The 21,192-nt window shown below is 48.3% G+C and overlaps 1 protein-coding gene across 3 annotated transcripts in view; it reads left to right on the top strand.

The window, feature by feature from the left end:
- The window catches only part of Ttc7a (tetratricopeptide repeat domain 7A), a 115,869-nt gene that overhangs the window by 59,928 nt on the left and 34,749 nt on the right, over nucleotides 1-21,192 (top strand). For 2 of the 3 annotated variants that reach the window (XM_090336992.1, XM_090336994.1), the window contains exons 11-15: nucleotides 2,439-2,543; nucleotides 10,728-10,845; nucleotides 12,258-12,315; nucleotides 13,286-13,358; nucleotides 17,378-17,538. In XM_090336992.1, coding sequence (XP_090193118.1) covers nucleotides 2,439-2,543; nucleotides 10,728-10,845; nucleotides 12,258-12,315; nucleotides 13,286-13,358; nucleotides 17,378-17,538 — 515 coding nt within the window. The remainder of the gene's footprint in view (nucleotides 1-2,438; nucleotides 2,544-10,727; nucleotides 10,846-12,257; nucleotides 12,316-13,285; nucleotides 13,359-17,377; nucleotides 17,539-21,192) is intronic. The other variant, XM_090336993.1, reaches the window with a different exon arrangement.

The following is a 21,192-nucleotide window of genomic DNA, read 5'->3' as shown; positions in this document are numbered from 1 at the left end:
CCCACCCATGCTCTCTGTGGCTGGAGATTGTTCTGGAAGATATTTTCCATCCCCCTTGGGAATTCTGCATGCTAAATCCATCTGCCTGAGACAGCCCTCAGAGGAGTGCCCATAACTTGCCTTTGCCAAGAGCCTAAAGTGAGGAATCTAGATTCTCCTATATTTTCCAGAAGGTGAGACTGGAGAGGTATAAATATACCAGGCATTTCAGCTGCAAGAATAATATAATCTCTGTAGCATGATTTAGGTTGTTCCTTCTCTTGGTCTCCATGCAGCAGTTGCATTGACTGTGTTGCTAAGTAACCAGCATGATTTAAAAAAAAAAAAAAGCTGACTGCTGAGTCCTCAGATGGCTCCTTAAATAGCATTTTTTAAAAAAATCTGTGTATGGGGGTGGGGTGGGAAGGAGTAGATGGAAGATAGAGGGTCAGGGTTAAAGAAGCTTGGATTTTAAGGGTCCAGAGTTTGAAAGCCCAGAGGACTGATGAGAAGTCTGCTGAAAGGTGTGGATGGGAGAGATCTCTGAGTGGCATTCCCAAACTCCCTTGCTATAATTCCCCTTGCGGCCTTAGTCTTCTAGTGTCTGTTATTTGCTAGCAACTTCTTAGACTTGGCCTTCTACCCTCTTCTTTCCTGGGAGAGTGATACAGCGTGGGGACACATGGCTCCTCTTTTCCCTGAGCCTTTCTGTGATCCCATTAAAGAATAATGGCTTCATCCCACTTCCCACAATGAATCTATCACCCCTAGCCCAATATCAGGCTCAGGACAGGCGCTTGGTATGAAGACTCTAAAATTGGCCTATGAAGTCTATTTGCCTTTTTTTTTCTGTTACTATAATAGTGTCCAAGGCTGGGAAATCTGTAAAGAAGCATTTCTTTGGCTCATAGTTTTGGAGCAGAAGAACATAATGCCAGCATTGGGTTGGCTCAGATGAAGAGCTCATGGCACTGTCCTGTCCTGGGAATGCCATTCCAAGCCTCACCAAGGAATCAAGGTGGATGTCACATGTTACTATGACAGGAGCAGGTGATAGAAATCACATGGACAGACAGGAAGCTTGACAGAGGAAGGGGGCTGTTTTTTCTTTTTTATGGCCATGGGACTTGAACTCTGGGCTTGGGTGCTGTCCCTGAGCTCTTCAGATCAAGGCTAGTGTCCTACCACTTGAGCCATAGCACCACTTCCGGTTTTCTGGTGGTCAGTTGGAGATGAATCTCATGGATTTTTATGCCTGGGCTGGCTTTTCAACCACGATCCTCAGATATCATCTTCTTGAGTAGCTAGGATTACAGGTGTGAGCCACCAGCACCTGGCTCTGTTTGGGGGTTTTTCGTAGTGCTAAGGTTGAACTCTGGGCCTCAAATGTGATAAGCAGGTACTTTACCACCTGGCCCACTCCTTCAGCTTCTTTTTCCATTAGTTACTTTCAAAGTAGGATCTTGCTTTTAGGCCCAGAGTAGCCTAAGCTGTGATCCCATTTGTGCCTCCCTGTGTCTCTGGAGATGATAGGCATGTGCCTTAGTGAACTGCATTTTGTCTCTTCCTCCATAAACAGGAATGTACCATCCAACCCAGTACCTGGTTTCCCCTTTTGAGAAACATTGTACCTGCCTCATGAGGATGCTGTGAAAATTAAGTGACTTAATATTTACATTGCACTTAGCACAGGGGTCAGCTAGCTCAGCAGGCTTTTTCTATAAATAAGACAGCTATCTTATTCTCCCATGGCATCATGCAAATTGTCACAGACAACAGTAAATGAAGAAGGCTGTCGGACTTACTAAAACTTTACTTATAAAATCAAGCTGAGGATCAGATTTGTCTTGGGGTTGTGTTTTGCTGATTCTTGACTGAAAGCAAGGTACACTGTTAAAGAAGTGTTAGATGCTATTATTATTACTCTTAATGTCCCTGCTTGGGCCCAATGCTCTCTTCTGCTAGCTGGCCCTCCCTTTATACTTAGCCATCCTTAGCAGGTCAAAGCTGAGCCTCTGGGGCCCTAAAGGATCCAGATTCCTGTATGGAGGTTATCTCTGGCCCTGCTAACTTGACTTCTCCCTTTCCTTCCTGCCAACCCTATGGATCCCTACAATCCGGCCACCAACTCTGTCTGAATGTCCATTTAGAGAGCTTCTTTCTACCTCTGTAATCTTTGTACAAAATTGAATTCCTTTTGGAGAGCTTCTATCGGTTGCCCTGTTGTTGTCAAGCCCAAAGGATAAAGGTCAAAGCCTCTGGTTTCCAGATGGTAAAGCTGAGGCCCAGGGAGGGACTTGCCTACCTCCTTCTAGGGGCTTCTTTCTGGCCCTTGAGGTAGGGAGGACTGATTGTCTGGGGAACTCTCCTCTGAGGATATGAAGGCCCTCTCCCCCTTTCCCCTGTCCATGAAATTTTGGGGAAATCAGTGAAGGCATATTCTGCTCTTGCTTCTGCAGTCAGCCTATGCCGTGTCATTGCTGCGGGAATGCATGAAGCTGCGGCCCTCGGACCCCACTGTGCCTCTGATGGCTGCCAAGGTCTGCATTGGCTCCTTGCACTGGGTGAGTGAGCTGTGGGAAGGGCAGGGCCTGGGATCTTTCCTCCCTTGAGAGGACATCACAGGTATGAGTGAGGTGAGGATGTCCAATGTGGTTTGAAAGTTAGGGTGTCAGTTATCTGAAGGCAAGAAAAAGACTTCCGAGAACCCATAACCTTATAGGTCGTCTGGTTGGTGGTTAGATTAAAAAAAATATGATACTTGGAGAATCAGATGGGAAGACAGCAGAAGTGCCTCCCACTTACCCAGTAATGGGGTTGATGGGCATGATCTCCATTACTAGACCTCCCATCACTTTAGAGGCCTCAAATGAATTCACACCTGAGAGGCATGACCCTGAGGGGTCCGAGCCAGCCATAGCAGAGGAAGACAGCCTCTGTATAGCACCCTCTTTGCTCCTGGCTGCAGCCACTTACATCTGGACTCCTAGACCCCTGCCTTAGATTCTGTTTCCTGTTTACTGATGTCCATTGAGGCAAGTAAACTGATAGGAGGCCGCATCTCAGGCAAGTTCTCTCCCTAGATACAAGCGCCTACAGACTCTCCCCCAACCCCATGGGGTCAGCAGCTTGGAAAGTGAAAGCTCAGGGCTGGGAGCCTAAGCCCCAGGCCAGGTGTGTTGGCTGCTGCTGTGGGCCTGTGCAGAACTCTTAGACCCAGCGCTGGATTTCCCTAGAGCCACTAAAGATAGCTGCTCCCACTGGCAGCTCACTTCCTGATAGTCCTGGCTTTCTTTTTTTAATTAGTTTATGGTTCCAATATATTCCAATCAGTCTCATCCCTTTATTGCACTCTTCCTTTCCCCCTTCCTAAAACAATTTCCATAGGATTTGTTCTGTATCATAATTACAATCTATTTTGATCATAATCATGCTCCTTACTGTCCTAGGTCTCCTTGACTCCCAAATTCCTCTTATCAGTCGCTTTCACTGAGGTTCTGAATGCTGTTGTATTTCAAAATTACTCAGCCTTTCTTACTTCCTTTCCCTTTTTTCTTCTTCCAAGTGAAAATGGTCCCATTTGGACCAGACATGGGCAAGTACCTCATCCCTTCTATTTGTCAGCTCCTGCCCCTCATTTCTTCTCCTTCAGGCTAGGTAGTCCCACTTTCTTCCTCAGCACTCTAGGCCTAGGGGTCCCCCAAAAAGGTTGCTTCACCTGGAGACAGTCCTCCCTGACTTTCTGTAAGCCTGATGATACCTTCACTCACGATTATGTACCCAGCTTTGTGCTAAGGCAGTAGTGCCCAACTTCTGAATGCATCTAACAGGAGCTTCATAATAACTCTCTTTAACTTTTGCCACTCTCCCCTCCTTGCAGACAAGTCACTGGCCTCAGGAAGAAAGACAACAAGATCCCTGAAAATTCCACGACCTAACACCTTTCCCAAGTTCAGGAAACTGCTGTCCCCTCCCCCCTCCTCCCTCCAGGTCCCCACCTTACTATCTCTTCCTGCTATGGGGAAGAAGGAGGGGGACACCCGCACTTTCCTCTTTCTTTCCCCTATGACTTAAGTGCCAGCTCTGGGCTCTACTACAGATTATGGAGAGGAGAGAAAAAAGAGGGAAAGGCTTACATATAGCCTGTTACAACAGGTGCTAGACTTTGAGGAGAGATAGCTTTGCTGCAGTGATTACAAGTTTTGCTCCCCATCTAGTGATATGAAATTGCTGGGCCTCAGTTTCCTCACCTGTAAAATGCAAATAATAGTCTCTCAAAAGTGACATAGACATAAAATCTAGAGGAGACTTAATAGAGGAGGTATCCTTAGACAGGGCGAGCAGGGCAGGAAGGATGGAGGTGGGCCAATGGAAAGCCCATCCACTACAGTTTGACTTCCCCACTCAGACCAATGACTACCAGAGGCGACTACCCCCCACCCCCAGGTACTCATACTCTTAATCTTTAGAAATGTACCTTGGTGAGTATGTGGGTGGCTTATGGGGGGATATAGGTAGAACCCAGAGCACTAGCCCAAGCGCACAAGACAGAGGGTGATGGGAGATGGAGGGTACAGAGGGATGGATTTTCCAACTCCCAGCTCAGATCCTGTTTATTCCAGGGCTTTGGAGACAGGCCTGAAGCTCATCCCTGAGATGAAACCCAAAATACTGTGTCACTGGGGGCGGGACAGGGGACGGCATCTGTGCTCCGTGTGACTGCCAGCTCCAAAGAACTGTGGGTCCACCCAGCCAATGGCACCCTTGCCAGGAAGCCCTAAATTTAGGTCTTCCTACCATGGAGGAACTGTTTCCCTCCACAGCATAATTACAGTAATTATGTGCATTCAGATTGCATGGTAATAAAATTAGGATCAAATCAGTCCAAATTGAAATCAGATGAGTTAGGAGCAAAGTAATCAATGACAACATAAATAGAAAAGCCCAAAAGGAAGCTTAAACATGCAGACTTGTCATCAGAATAGGGAGAAAGGTGAGCTGTTTAATTGTAGACAAGAGCAGGTTGAGTGTCAGGCTGGATGAAGCTGGAGTTTAGATAAGTCACAGGAAAGAGGCAGCCCTGTAGGTGGGTGGGAGTGGACCGCTGGCAGCCTGCCTGGTCTGGAGGCTCCCCCAGGCCCCTCCTGAAGCTCCATTTACATGTATGGATTGCACTGAGGTATGAGCCTCTGTGCTTCCAGTGGGCCAGACTGGCTTGATGTTCCATGTGAGGAGCTGGTAGGCAGACCACTCCCTGCTCTTGAGAAAAATCTCTTTGTAATGAATTTTGTCTAGTGTGGTCCTGTGTTCTCCATGGGATGAAGATCCTCTTCATTTCCCCTGTCACGCATCCTGGTCCCCTCTCCCTGCAGAGAAGTTTGCACAGAGTAAGTGCACATAGTAGCTGTGTTACATCACAGGCTCTAGCTGACCTGGGTAGGACCAGGTCTACATTTGGCACAGTGGTTAGTTCTTGACTCACTGGTGGACGCCAGGCTAAGAGCTAACTCTCAGCCTTGGAGTAGCCAAGAGCAGCCTGTTCTCTAGAGAGAGTAGGCAGGGCACAATCTAGTGTGGCACTGTCTGTCCCCAATGCCATGACAGGAAAGAGGGTCTGATGTCAGGCAAGGGGATGTTGGTGCATAAGGCAAAGCAGAAATCCTAAAAGGCAGCTGTCTCTTGGCATTTGTGCCTCTCTCAATAAGCCCATCCCTTGCCCAGTCAAGCCTTGTGAGCAGAGGACAGAAGTTGGGGGTGGACCATTTGGCCTGGCTTGCAGGAAGGGAGGCTGAAACTGAGAACTTTGAAAAATGAGTTGTGCTGGGCAGAACCAGCCTGGGTGACCATATGCCCTGGGGTGGAACACCTGCTGTCCCTGCATCCTGTCCTTGTGCCCAGGGCCAGCGTGGGAACTTCCAAGCTGCCATCCAGTCTGAAAGGAAGGTTCCCAGAGATGGTGGTCAGTAGAGGACTTGGATGATCACATGCTGTCTGGGAAGCTTTGTAGTAGGGTTCAGTAGCTGGGGCAGGTTTGAGGGGCAAGGAGGAATATGGCTCCTCAGAGCTAAGCCAGAGGCTCCTTGGATGGGGGGAGGGCTTCCCAGGCTTTGAGCCTGGACAGTAGTCCTCAAAACCAAGAGGCCTACATGGTAGCCTGCTGCATTGGCTTGGCCTGAAACCTTCTGTGGTCCCCTTTTTGGAGCAGTAGGAGAGGGAGATGTAGATAGGTTTTAATATCTCTCCAAAGAGATTTAATATATCAGATTGGAAGCTCTGTAGGAAACATGGAAGACAAGGTGTGTGTATGTCTGTGTATTACACAGACAGCAGAAAAGGTTGTAAAATGGAACTCAGCTGTGCTCATCTTCAAGCAGGGCGCTCATCCCCTCATGGGTAGTAAGCCTATGGAAAAGGCTTACGCTATGGAGGAGAAAAGCTAGAGTTCTGATCCCTGCCCCCCTCCTCATTATGTGATTGAGGAACTAACTCATCCTCTCTGAGCCTGTTTTCATATCTAGAATCTAGAGCCGTCATATCTCAGATTGGGTGGCTGTGAACGTCACAGAGAAGGTGGGGAACATCCCTGGTTAGCACAGTGCAAGTAAGTGGTCACTGTTGCTGTTATAATCCCTTAAAACTAGTGAGAACTCAGAAAAGATGTGGCCTACGAATTGGTGCTTTATTCCTAATCCCAGCTACTGAGAAGGCTTAGACCTGGAGAAGCTCATTTCAAAGCCAGCCTCAGCAGAAAAGTTCAAGATTCCATCAGAGGGGGCAGGGGGGGAGGGGGGGAGGAGGGAGAGGGAGAGAGAGAGACAGAGATTCCATCTCCATTTATCCAGTAAGATGCTTAGCTGCAGACATGGCTCAAGTAATGAGTATCAGCTATGAGAAAAAATGCTGAGAGTCCCTAAGATCAATCCTCAAAACCAACCTCCCTCCCCCCAAAATGGGGAGAAGACAGAGTGTGCCTTTACAATTTTACATTCACTTTTTAAATTCAGGGGTAGCAGAGCCAAGGAAGATGGAAGCCTGTATGAGGCAGGGGCAAAAAATTAAAGGGGCCGGGAGTTTGGCCTAGTGGTTAAAGTGCTTGCCTAGCATGCATGAAGACCTGGGTTCGATTTCTCGGTACCACATACATAGAAAAAAGCCGGAAGTGGTGCTGAGGCTCAAGTGGTAGAGCTCTAGCCTTGAGAAAGTCCAAGGACAGTACTCAGGCCCTGAGCTCAAGCCCAGGACTGGCAAAAAATAAATTAATTAATTAAATAAATAAAATTGATATACATATAGAAAAATTAATTTAAAAAGAATTCCAGCTCTTCTGCTACAACCTTTTGCAGAAATCAGAGTCCCTTCTCCTCTCTCCCAGGAAAGAAAAAGTAGATTTCCCAGAATGGTAGGTTCTGGGCCCTATGGGAAGGAACTAATGAGAACTAATCTCTTTAAACAAGAATACTGTAAAGCTCAGAAAGGACCTTTCTCATGTCCCCAGAAAGAGAAAAGTATAGAGAATTTGAGGGTGAAACTTCTTTGGCTGCCCTTGGGATAGAAGGCAGCTTAAACACCAATTTCATGTGCCAGCATCAAGGCTGCTGCTCATGCAGGGACCACATTAGGAAGGCTACAGACAGGAACTTAAGGAAGTCACAGGGAAGTTTTCCTTATATAAAGCAAAACCAAACCATCAAAATATACCATGCATTCTGAGAAAGATTACAAACAAACAAACCAACAGGATTACCATGAATCCCAGAGTCTCAGAAACAGGAGACCTGAGTTTAAAATGCAGTTCTGCCACTTCCTAGCTGACTGACTCTGGGTAGGCCCTGTAAGTTCCCTAAGCATTAGAATCTACAGTGATAAAGTCTGTTTCATCAGATAGCTGTGGTGCTGTGACATGCCAAGTCTGCCTCCATCTGTGTAGAATCACAGGAAAAGCAGGGCATGGGGGTGGGGAAAGACCTTCCCAAGTTTTCATGAGGAGGTCACATGACTACCCTCGGGAAAGGTGCATGTTATGACAGTATGGGGGTGTAGGGGGTTACAAGAACAATGGAAACCCTCACCTAGAAGTATTTTGAAATAAGGGTGGCCCCCTGTTATAACCTGATCTGGTCACAGAAGGACTAGCCTCTGCCTGAACTACCAGTTAACTTGAAGCCTCAAAAGGAAGTGTTTGGAGCCTGGAAAGGGCACCTGACTTACCAGGTAGGGGAAGGAAGATGGTGATGATAGCTGATAGAAGTGAAGCAACTGGACAGCCAATGCCATCAGATTAGAACAGCAACTCGGATCATAGCCCTCTAGTGTGTTGTGGAGTAGAATAAAGAAAAAGAAAAATAGACCTTAAGAGAGTAGGATGGGGGATAGTCCAGTGTGTTACCTGTGGGAAGGGTAAGTTTTTAACAGCCAGTGGGTGGGGTGATTACATGTCCATTTGTCCTGGCCATGGGTGGGTTCAGCAAGCTAGAATCCCCAGCAGAGCAGACTGACCAGGGTTGCGGGGTCACCAGCATTTCCTACATAGTCTGCTTTTCTGTGATTAGGAGCACTAAGAGACAAAAAACATGCAATAGTGTTCCCACCCTTACACCCTCTCCCCCAGATTCCAGAGGACCTTTAATGCTACCTTGTAATTTGTCAGCGAGATTATCTTGTGTGTATGTAAATATTTATATAGATACACACTACATGTGTAATGTTAACATGACATGTATATAACATATGTATACATATGACAACTACTAATACTTGACATTAGGCAGATACCACTTGGAGCATTCTCCATGTCTTATCATTTTGTCCTTCCAGCAGTCCTATGAGGAAGACCGTGTTCTTATTTTACAAAAGAGGGAACTGAGGCACAGCAGAATGAAGTGAGTTGCTTGAGGTTACCTAGGAAATGACTGATGCTGTCAGGACTTGAGCCTTGACAAACCCCAGAGCTTTGTTCTAATCAAATATTACCAAGCTGCATTTGCCTGTCTGCAGAGAGCTGACTCATGAGGAAGGAACTGGTTCTGGAGTTGCTGGGATTCTAACACTTCAGAGCCAAGATGGCAGAGCCAGGTTCTCAGGGCTTTCAAATTCTCATACTTGCTTGTGTTATAAAGTGTCTTTAAAAAAAAAAAAAAAACTTTGATTTTTTTTCTGCATGTTTCCTATTTGCTAGCTAGTTAGCTAATACTTCATGCTATTGTGCTATATATTATCATACTTAATAGGATTAGTAATAATATTTTTCCTTTATTATCACATGCAGAAAGCCTGCTCTGTGAGTGGTAATCAAAATAGTAGCCAGGCACAGGTGGCTCATCCTGTAATCCTAGCTACTCGGGAGACAGAGCAGGAGAATCAAGAGACTCCATCTCCAAAATAACTAACTGGAAGCATAGCTTAAGTGGTAGGAACAGCAGCCAACCAAGTGCAAAGTACTAGAGGAGAAAAAAAAATAAACCAAATTGGTGCTGGCCATATAGGAACATAATGCATTCATCCTTGTGAGTTTTTCCATCCCCCTCACTACATAGTAGGTTCTATCTTTCTCCAATGTGGTGGTAGTAGTGTGTGTATCTGTGTCTGTGTCTCACATGGCTTGATGTTGCTCAACCCAACTCATCTTCCCATGCCTAATGATCTCCATCTCAGGATCTCACTTGCATGCTGTATACAGCTATGGCCATGGTCATACTACAGGACTCACAGACCTGCAACCCTTTCCAGTGCAGGGGCAGGGGAACCCACTAGGACATGGGCCTGAGCCAAGGGTAAGGCAGGTGGGACAGTAGGCCTAGCAGGGTGAGACAGGGCAGGGTGGCACTGGCCAGATCTCAGAAGCTGACTCCTCTCGTTGATGTTATGAGCCTCTGGAGGAGATATATATGATTAGAAGGTGTAGCTATCTAGGTAGAACCTACCCCGGAACCTTACTGGAACCTACTGCACCAGGCACATGGCCCTATTGGGTGACAGAAAAGAGGAGTTATTTGGAAGCACACGGCAGAAATGGATATAGCTGCTGTCCCCAACTGTAATGTTTCCTGCCTCCTCTAACAATTCTGTGTACCCCAGTGTCCCTGGGGCCTGCCTCTGTGCCCTCTGTGTCCTGTGTTGTGTGTGATGATGTGGTGCATGGCCCAGGCCAGTTGGTCCTTTTCCAACTAGAACAGCACCTCACCCTGTACTCTCAGGACAAAAACAACCCCAGGGCTTTTTCCTCTGAAAGTTCAAGCTCTCTGGCTCCCTGCTCAGGGAGGGAGCAAGCTCTACACTAGCCTGAGTGGCAGTCTGTCCTCTCTGCAGGGCTAGCCATGTTCCGCAAGGCACATGTTCCCAAGGCCCAGGCTCTGATCTTAGTTCCCCAATGTCTGCCCAGCACAGAGCCCTGCAAAGGCCTCTGAGGAAGAAGAGGCATGAATTGGTCTGTCTCTGGTTCAGGATCTGAACAGAGCAAGCTTTGAAGAGTTAGGACTCGGGGTCAAGGGAAGCTTTTCCCTAGGAGAGGTAGCACCCTGTGACCTTGAGCACAAAACCCCTTGTAGGGGTCACCAGGAATTACTTGCTGGTAGGGGAAACAGCTGATTCTTCTACTCAGTACTCATGTGACCTAGATAGCTTCTTGACCTTTGGTCATGCCTCCACATGTCTGGAATTGCTGTTCCTGTAAGCACCTGCTCAGCAGTATTCCAGGCTTGGTACCATTTATCCTCCATTCTCAGTGACCTCTGCCTCTCTCTTCTTTGCAGCTGGAGGAGGCGGAGCACTTTGCCATGATGGTGATTGGCCTTGGAGAGGAAGCTGGAGAGTTCCTCCCCAAGGGCTACCTGGCTCTGGGTCTCACCTACAGCCTGCAGGCCACTGATGGTGAGTGCTAGACTCAGGAAGCCTCTGCTTGGGGATGACCCCAGCTTCTGAAATGTCTCTGAGACATCTTGTCCCACCAGTGCCACTCCCCACAGATACTGTCCACCTCTCTGACATAGCTGTATTCTTGCACACGCCACATATAGACACCTTGATATATACATGCACATAACCCTCAACTCCTTTCCTGTCTTGCTTGGTTAGCTGCCAGTCTGATATTTCTCCTCTGGAACCAATTATCCCACTTGTAGGCCCAGCTCCAGCTCTGACAAGACCTAGGCTGCTGTCGTGTGGAGCTCCTAGTCACTCTTCTGCATTGCCCAACACGCTACCCCCGTGACGGCTTCATTCACTTCCCAGAGGCCCACCTTTACCTCACCACCGTAGTTACTCCTAGGGTCTTCCAGATCTCCCTTCACACATGACATATGCTGAGTACACAGCACCAAATCTCCCTTCACACATGACATATGCTGAGTACACAAGAAGTACTTCACAAATCCTGGTGCTTAGCTGATGGGTTCCACTCCTTCCTGTCCTCAGCTTGCCAGCTCAGCCCCACATCTTCCCCATTTATCAGATAGCCACTTATATCTGTGTCCTTGCAGCCTGAGGGGACAGAGTGATGGCCCCATCCAGACCAAAGCAGGAGCAAGATTGGGCTCTTGCCCAGTACCTGGGGCAGGCCATGCTGAGGGAGCCTACTTTGTTTGGCTCAAACGCTCTGTACAGCCTCACTTATCTGAAAAGTGGAGAAGCTGGGTAGGAGAGCCAGATACAGGCTGGCATCCCTGTCTGCTAGTGTCTTGCCTGTCCCTTGGTCACAGTCTGCTTTGATCAGAATGGTCTCCTGTCTGTGCCTTAAGCCTTCCGCAGTAGTGGCTTCTGCAGCTGTCTAAGCTGGGGAGCGTGAACAACTCTGCACCTAGTCCTCCCTAGTGCAGATGTGGCGGTCCTGGCCAGTCATGGAAAAGCTCCTCAGGTGCTCAGTGTATCACCAAGCCTAAGAATGTCTGCCCTGCTGTGTTTAAAGCTGCATGCCGTTTACTGACAAAGTACTAGATTGTTTCAACTTGGTGGGTAGGAAAGCCTGGAATTGATGGCCTTTGGGGGTTTGGACTGCTTGGGGAAGGACATCTTAGTTAATGGTTTTTGGAGGCTTGGGCCTTTGAGAGGGTCACAGAAGTCTAAGTGGCAGGGAAGACCATGGAGTAGAAGGAACTCATAAGCCAAGGAATGTATGGGGTGGCTGAGACAAATGTCAGCTGGGGCTCCTGGACCATGAGGTTTACATACAGAGGCTTGGTGAGTCTTCTCCCTTGCAGAGCTTCTGTGTCCTGAGGATGGGGCCAGAGGGGAAGGTAACTCTTCAGTCCTTCCTGATGACTCAGACTTTGTCCTATCTCCTGCAGCCACCCTGAAGTCCAAGCAAGATGAGCTGCACCGCAAGGCCCTGCAGACACTGGAAAGGTGAGGAGACCCTACAGCCTGTAGAAGCCCCATCTGTCTCTAGAGGCTTGAGGTAGTATTTTCACTTGCTTTGCCTCCTGAGGCCTCTGCGAAATGGAGGATTCTAGTTCCGTTCTGGTTCCATTCTGGATGAAGAAGCTAAAAATCTTTGAGAGGTCACACAGTACGCAAGGACAAACCACTGAGAGCAACCATCTGAGCCCCACTCTCAGCTCTCCCCTCTGCCTACCCCGTCCCACAGACCTTGCAGAGATTTCCTGAGAGCCTGAAGTCCGAAGGAAGAAGGAGAGAGGTGGTCAACAAGCTCTTCCCTCTCCTCCCTCCTCTGTCTGCCTTACATGGGTTCCTTTAAGCTCCCTTCATTGTGTCTGGCTGCTTCTGCAGCTCTGCTGTGGCTCTGTTGTTGCTAGATGGGGCCTACCTGGGATTCCTGGTACCAACTTTGTCGGAACATGTGGCATCCCAGCCCCATTCAGGACAGGTCATTCTCCAACCAGGGAAGAAAATTCCAGACCTGGCTACCCCCTGGAGCTTTAGAGAATGGGGAGCACCAGTGGGGCTCTTCATTGCCAAGGCTTCTTGCTCAGAGAAGGCATTCCCAGTCCCTGAGCCCTCAGGGAGGTGTTAACCTCTGACTTTGACAAATGCTCAGCTTGGTATGGCTATACCATTGTCATTCCCCACTTCCAATCATAGGAGGGCTCTGCCCCCTCCAGACTGTCTTCTAGAAGGCCTCTAATCTCAGCTAGTGCCAGTCTTCCCGAACCTCTATCCTCTACTGTGGGTTGCCTTTGGGCCTTCTGTCTGAGTTGTCATATCTCAACTAAAAACCCTACCAAAGCAATGTTTGGCTGAATCCTCCAACATAGTGCCCTGTAGCACTCAGCACAGTGATGGCCTGCTGAAGATCCAAGTTACACACTTGATTCTCCCCCATTGGTGACTGACTTCTGTCTCTCTCCCCATACAGAGCCCAGAAACTGGCCCCCGATGATCCTCAGATCATCCTGTATGTATCTCTGCAGTTGGCCCTTGTCCGACAGGTTAGTTGTCATAGTTCTTGATTGCCAGATCCCGGGGGGCTGCTGACTTCCTCCTGGCATCTCTGCCTCTCTCTGCAAGTGGCTTGACTTTAGGCCTCCATATTCTTGTCTGTCTATGAGCACCTTGTGTTCATCCTCAAAGGCCTCATAGGGACAGAGTCAATTAATGTGGATACAATCCCAGGCCTGTGGTAGACACACGGAGGGGTATTTTTCTTAGTGTTGTTCACTTTCTTTAGAATACTGTTGTCTCCTGAAAAGTCAAGAGAGTAGCCACGACAGCATTTGTTGTGTCCTGTCTTCTACCAACCCTCTCCTAAAGGTCTTGAGAAACAGTGCTGGGCAAGTAAAGCTGTTTCTGGACACGTTTTCTATGTGACCTTAAAGGTTTACCTTGACCTTCGTGTACCACTTGACTCAGTCCTCAACCACTGGGACCTTTTAGGGTCTCAGAAGGGGTTTCATCCCCTAGTGTCCTATCTGCCTACCACCTTCTCGCACCAGCATCACTGCCACTGCTCACACCTCTCCAGGTAAACCCATCTTTCCCCATGCTGAGTAACGATCTATGGGTGCTGAGGGGCCTCTGGCTATCCAGGCACTCCCTCATTCCACCCCATTGTCTCTTTTGTTTTTATGAACACCATTGCTTATGGGATGGTACTATGGGCACACAGCAGCCTTCAGAATAGGACCTCTCTGGTGTCCTTTGCCCAATGTGTACTGACTCTGATCCAAATGATGGGATCTTAGACAATCCTAGCACAGCCTCCAACACAGCTGTGTTCTAGCATCAAGAAGCAGGCTGAGTTCATGCTGCTTAGGAAAAAGCCTCTGTAGATTGTCCACATCTGGCATGGAGTTGATCTTCTGTGGGTATACTGTTTCTCCCTCCTTAGCATGGCCAAACTCTAATACCTGATGAGGGGCTGATACTGCCTTGTTTCTAGGAATGGCAGGACTAGCACTGAACCTGAATTTCTTATCCAAAGCCCACTTTTTTCCCATTAAGAAATCTTTGTGGTGCTGATGGCTTACATCTGTAATCCTAACTACTCAGTAGACTTGAGATCTGAGGATCACGATTCAGAGCCAGCCAGGGTAGGAAAGTCCATAAGACTGTTATCTCCAGTTAACCACCAAAAAACCAGAAATAGAGCTGTGGTTCAAAGTGGTTGAGTGCCAGCCTTGAGAAGAAAAGCTCGGGGACAGCACCCAAGCCCTGAATAAGCCCCACGATTGACCAAAAACAAAAAAGAAAAATCTTTGAGCCAGATATGGGTAGCTAATATCTATAATCTCAGCTACTTAGGAAGTATAAATTGGAAGGATCATGATCATGTGTTGAAGCCAGCCCAAGCAAAACAAATAAACACAAAAACACAGCAAGACGGTCATTTTAACAAAAAAACTAGATGAGACAGTGAATAGCCATAATCCCACCAATACAGAAGTCAGAGATAGGGTAATAGCCATCTGAGGCCCTGGGCAAAAACACGAGACCTAATCCAACAAACTAAAACAAAAAAGGACTGGGGCTTCATTGGTAGAGTTCATACAGGTGTGAGGCTCAAATTCAACCCCAGAACCAAAAAAGAACAGAAAAAAAAAGCACCAGCCCATCTGAAACTATGCCCCTAGGTGCTTTTTGTTTTTCCAGCCAAGAGACTGGTACTACTGTTGTGTCTGGTCTTTGGTCTCATTATAAACTGTCTCCTGAACACCAGTGCAAGGAGCCTCTGTATTCCACTGCCTGCAGCACCCTCCCATGGAGCTCACGTCGGCCTGGCTCCTCCTCTCACTGCCTCATGGTCCTCATGCCTGGGATCCCCCTATTTGCCCCATGTCTAATCCCTGAGGCAGGAATCCTCCCTCTTTATGTGTTTCTGTCCTAGTCATTTTCTCCCCAGGGGCCCCGCTGTCATTCCCCATCCTGTCTACACTTTTCTCGCTTCCTCTCTCATCTCTGCCTCCCTGTGACTCACTCATTCCTCCACCACCTCTGTGCTGCACCCACACTGCTGAATTCCAGAGCCTGGCCTAGGCACTGGTTTCTTCTGTGCTTCTCTCTCCAGGAGCATCACTCTGTGCCCAGAAACCCAGATGGAAAGATACCCGAGATAACTTTATTTTTAGTCCTCTGTAGAAGAACCTAGTGCTTTTCTTGCCAATCAAATTAATGATAAACTATTGGTAATTCATATTTTAATCTCATCTCTGAGATGAGATTATTTACTCATCTCTGATGATTGGCGCCCTTCCTCTCCTAGCAAGATAGCTGGTCAGGGCATTCGAGCCTAGTGCCCAGTTTCCTTAGGGATCCCAAGTCCTGGCAACTTTGAGGCTGAGGGACCCTATGTGGATTCTGAACTTGCTAGGCAGACACTCTGTCATTGGAGCCACTCTTCCATGTACCTGTTTTTGAAGAGTCTTGGTTCTTAGCAAATCAGAGACTATATCTCTGAGGCTCACCAACCAGCAACAAGAGCATTAGCTGGCTACATCAAGAAATAAGGGCTAGCCCAGGATAATGCAGTCTATTCTGGCAGAATCACAGGGCTAGGACAGCTTTGAATAGATAAAGACAAGACAAGCTTGTAACCACACTGAGCTTCCTTCTTGTGTTTTCCTTGGCCTAGATACAGTGAGGTCCCTGTATGATAACTCTGGGCTTGACCCTGGTACTTATGGCCTATACAGAGGCCCAGTTAGACCTAGCCAGTGGGAGAGGCCTGGCAGAGTAAGAGCTGGAGGTATCCAAGATTTTTTAAGGAGCAAGACTTCATTAAAAAGCGGGGGGGGGGGGACGGCTGGGAGTTTGGCCTAGTAGTAGAGTGCTTGCCCAGCATGCATGAAGACCCAGGTTCGATTCCTCAGTTCCACATACATAGAAAAAAAGCCAGAAGTGGTGCTGAGGCCCAAGTGGTAAAGCTCTAGCCTTGAGAAAGTCCGAGGCCAGTGCTCAGGCCCTGAGCTCAAGCCCAGGACCGGCAAAAAAAAAAGGGTTTATGGAGGAATGGAGACCTGGCTGAAGTGTTAGAATGCCTGCCTAGCAAGCATGAGGCCCTTAATTCAAACACTAGTATACAGCTCAGTGGTACAGGGAAAATGTATCCCAGGTCTAGAGAAACCTTACCATTTCCTTGGCTGTGGATCATGGGGGCTGAAAGGAAGAAACACCTACTTGTGTCTTTTAGTGCCACTGTGTGGCTCAACATTTCCTATTCTGTGTCTTACTCTCAGTACTATAACAGGCGGGACCATTTCCTCCTATGATAGAGAATTGCAGCTCACAGAAGTGCCTTCTGTGGCCTGGGTGCCAGCCAGCGAGTGGCAGAGCTAGCATGTTTGTGTCCCCACCTTCTATCAAGCTGCTCCTGCTTGGAGTACTCCTTTTCTTTCTTCCTTTTCTTTGTCCTTTCTTCTTTTCTTCCTTTCTTTTTTGTTGATGTTGGTCATGGGGTTTGAACTCAGGGCTTGGGGACTGGCCCTGAGCTTTTTTGCTCAAGGCGAGTTCACTACCTCTTGAGCCACAGTGCCATTTCCAGTTTTCTGATGGTTAATTGGAGATAAGAGTCTCATGGACTTTTCCTGCCCAGGCTGGCCTTGGCAATTGTCAGATCTCAGCCTCCCAAGTAGCTAATATTAACAGGCATGAGCCACTACAATGCAGTTGAAGAAAAGGATTTCACCACCTCCCCCTGTGATTGTACTGATCCCTATTAGTGGAGCTCCAGAAAGCATCTTCCACTCTTGACCAGGTTACCTCTACCTTTCGCTTTCACTCTCCCATTAGGAATTGCTGCTGCCCATCTTTGCATCTTCTTTTGTGCTGCACTGGAAACCTGCTCTTTCCTAGCTCCTGTGGAAGCCCATCTTTGCCAGGTTGTGTGGGGGATGTGTTTAACCAAAGCACATTCCTACCTTCCAGTGCCCAGAGGTCACTTGAGTTGAGTTGGGGACTGGCACCCAGCCACAAGCCAGGGGAAGGTCCCTAAGCTGGCATTTTCCTTTGGCAGATCTCTAATGCCATAGAGCAGCTACAAGAGGCCCTCACAGTGTGCAGGGATGATGCCAATGCCCTCCATCTGCTGGCACTGCTCTTCTCTGCCCAGAAGCACTACCAGCATGCGCTGGATGTCATCAACATGGCCATCACCGAGTACCCTGAGAACTTCAAGTAAGTTACCCAAGGACCACTCATCGGGGGCTGGCTGGTATTCCACCTCGACCTACGCAGGTGGAATAAATATGCACTTTGCACTTCATGGACACTGTGGGTAGAGAGAGAGGTATGGGTCCATGAGTGACTTAGTGTTCTGTATGAGAGGTGTTGGGTTAGTGACCTTGTACTGTTCCTAAGCCTTCACAGGGAGCTGAGGTACCCAGAAGGGAATGTGCTGGAATGCATGTGTGCTGTGCTGTGTATACCTTGTGAGGGCACCAAGGCATAACTCAGTCATGACCCCGATTGACGTAGATTCCAACACTGATTGGGTGGGCAGAGGCCAAGGGGGGCTCTCCAAGCAGGCAGCTTGCCTCCTCTTTGCTGGAGATGAAAAATGGTTATCTCTGCTTCTTCATGTTTATTATACCAGCAAAATAACCTTGCTTCTTGGAGCAAGATTCAAATTATACTTGGCCCTGGCAGCAGTAGGTGGAGTAGGACTAGGCCCTCTCCCTTTCACCACAAGGGACCTGCTACTATTGAACAGGACACTGGGGGAAAAAGAGCATACAGAGCCAGCTGAGGCTGGGAGGTTATTTTGCTCTGTGGGAAGGAACCAGTGGGAGGTCATATTTGCTTTCTGCCCTCCTCTCCATATAGACAAGTGACATTGGGTATAACAGGCATTGATACTCTGAACCCCAAAGCCCCAACTCCCACCTTATTCAGTACTAGGGTCTGTTCTATTTAGAATCTTGCAGAAAGCCAAGAAGAGCTGAGGTTGTAGTTACCCCAGGAAAGGTGGCCCACTGGTATGGGTGAGCAAATTCACAGAGAAGTAGGGAATGTCAGCGAGTATCACTGTGGTGTTGGGTGGGGAAGGAACATTGCAGGTATCTCAGCCCAGGGCATGTGTGTGCCTGGCTGTTCCCCATCTGTGTTCCCATCTAAGCAGACAGGCTCTGCTCACTCCAATCTCCTCCCAGGCTGACGGTCCTGGCTTGAGCTAAGGGCCCCACAGGAAGCCCAGGGATAAGCCATGATACACTTGTGTGAGATGGCTTTCAGCAGGTTCTCTGAGGTCCTGCAGCCCTAGAAAAGCCAGGAGCCCCAATGTAGACCATGCTATTTGTCCTTGTGTAGTCTAACTGGGTCCCCTTTCCTCTAGAGCCTCCTCCAAGCTGATTGGAATGCAGGTCAGAGCCTTAAGGGGGCAGCCTCTGCCCTAGGAAGCACTCAGCCCTGTGACACTGTGATGAATTCAGGTTTCAGGAGCTCTAGGGGTTAGAGGCTCTCTCACCTTTTTGTTCTGTCACTGCAGTGTTGTACTGTAGAGAACTTGGAAACAAGTGTGTCCCACCCCCTGCCTGTACATCCAGGAGTCAGCAGAGAAGAAACAACTCCATATCATGAGCCACCGTGGAGCCCATCACTTCCTGGTGTGCAAGATCTATGTTGATTTGAACCTAAAAGGCTCTAAAACTGGAGAAAATATAGGACCTTCTGACCCATAGACCTTAAAGGATGAATCTGTAAGCAAAAGACAAGTGTGTGTAGATATACATGCATAATAAGTGTATAATATGCACTTATGCATAACATATACATATAGATGGTTGGAGGCTGAGACATCCATCTTCCTCTTAGCTTGCTTGAGTGGCCATAGGGTATGAACATGTCACTGCAGTTAAGTCAGTACTGTTCCCCACAGATGAAACTGTGGTGTACAGAAGCCCATGGATTAGCAGGAAATGTCATTGAGTCCATTACAGGTCAGGGATCACTGAAAATGTCATTGCTCTTCGATTGACACCGTGTCCTGCTTCTCCAGCTGCTCCCTGCACTGGGAACAAGCGTCGTTTGGCTCTAGCTGCTGCCAAGGCAGTTAATTAACCAACTGGTCTAGTAAATATCACTCAACAAAAAAACACACCAAACTTCCTCTTCCCTAATTTCACTGTCCCCATAAAGTCCTGGTAAATGAGGCCTTTTAGAGGCTTCTTCTTGCTGAGGCTGACCATGGGACAGACTGCCACCGGGAGAAGCTAGAGGGTAGTGTACAGTGCCGTAGCAGTAGAAAATGGATCTATCCCTGAGTAAGACTTCTACTTGAAAACAAATAACTGCTCTGGCTTCTCTGCCTCTGCCTCTGCCTCTGCCTCTTTGAGACTCACACTACAGAAGGTTAAGCCAATAGAAAGCCATGTTTAAAGCAGCAGTGTGGAGTGAAAATGTCACAAAGAGGGGTAGATTGGCTTCAGAAACCCAAGGGCCACAGTATGTGTGCCAGTCCAGGTGTTGGAGGTTGGAGGTTGGAGGTGCCAGCAAGGCTGGGCCTGAATGTAGGAGGAAGCAGTTCTAAGGAGATTGTTTTGAGTTCCTCAGCTGCCCCAGAGGTTATCATCCTCCCACAAGCGCTGTCTAGACACCCAGAGCACCCAGCTTCTGTGGAGTCCAGCTTTTGAAAAGCCTTCTGATTGGGACTGGGAGTTTGTCCTAGTGGTAGAGTGCTTGCCTGGCATGCACAGAGACTCGAGTGCGATTCCTTGGAACCACATACATAGAAAAAGCCAGAAGTGGTGCTGTGGCTCAAGTGGTAGAGCTCTAGCCTTGAGAAAGCTCAAGGAGAGTGTTCAGGCCCAAAGTTCAAGAGTGCATGCCCCCAGGTCTGCCAGAGAGAGGGGGCAAGGTGGGGAGAGAATATCCTTCAGATTCAGAAATTGAGAAGTAAAGCAGAACGCATCTTGCTTTCCACGCTATGAAATGACCTTTGATTGATGGAGCTCAAGATTTAAAAAGGCAGAACGTGATGAGGCAGAAACTGATGGCCCCTCGGGGACAGTATGAACCTGGCATAGTGGGAACCGGACACCCTCGGGCAGCTTCATGAAATCCTATGGGCTTCCGACTAAGCCATGGCCACATGTGCTGGCCAGGCTGTCCCTGGTCAGCCAGCCAAGAGGCTGAAGCCTACCGGGGGCCTCGGTACAGGAGTCTCTCTATATAGAATATGAGAAGGTCTTGAAGCTAGGAGATATCTTTACTGGCCTGGCTTACTTGGGGCGGGGGAGGCAGCTGGAAAGCCTGTCTAGGGAGGGGCAGAGATGTGGGGTTAAGAGTAACGGGCCACTGATTAGCGTCCTTCCTGAATCCATGGGCGATGTCAGGCTATGGTTTTAGGTAACAGATTCCTTGTGCTTTAGTCAGACCTTTGTGATGAAGGTCACCATAGTAACCAAACAAAGTTCCTGGGCTGATGATGGGAGCTTTCCAATATCCAGCCTGTCAGTCGCTGTTCCTGCCCAGCCCTGGCAGCTTGCCAGACTGGCTTTGAAGGCCCAGGACATACCTAGGGTGATAAAGGAGCAAATGTGTTCTAGTCCCTGCTCTGCAAAGGCAAAGCCACCTCCTCCCACACCCACAGGGCCCCTCCCCACACTTAGTCAGAGTAGGTACTCCTGCGGGCCCATCCCTGGTCCTAGGGGACTCAGAAAATCCTAGGGGAAGGTGTGTCAGAGCCCTAGAAACACCCTGTGTGGGAACAATATGGCCCTCTCTACAGGCTAAAACTCGCCATGGGTAAACAAATGAACCACCACAGCCATCTGCCCCAGGAAACCTAGACTGTTTTGGAAAATGTTTGACCTGATAACTAGGTATTAGCTG

The sequence above is a fragment of the Megascapheus bottae genome, chromosome 7 (genome assembly GCF_031878675.1).
Source record: "Megascapheus bottae isolate mThoBot1 chromosome 7, mThoBot2.hap1, whole genome shotgun sequence".
In the NCBI taxonomy this organism is placed as follows: domain Eukaryota; kingdom Metazoa; phylum Chordata; class Mammalia; order Rodentia; family Geomyidae; genus Megascapheus; species Megascapheus bottae.
Note: the sequence above shows the minus strand (reverse complement) of the source record. Positions and strands in the feature narration are given on the sequence as shown.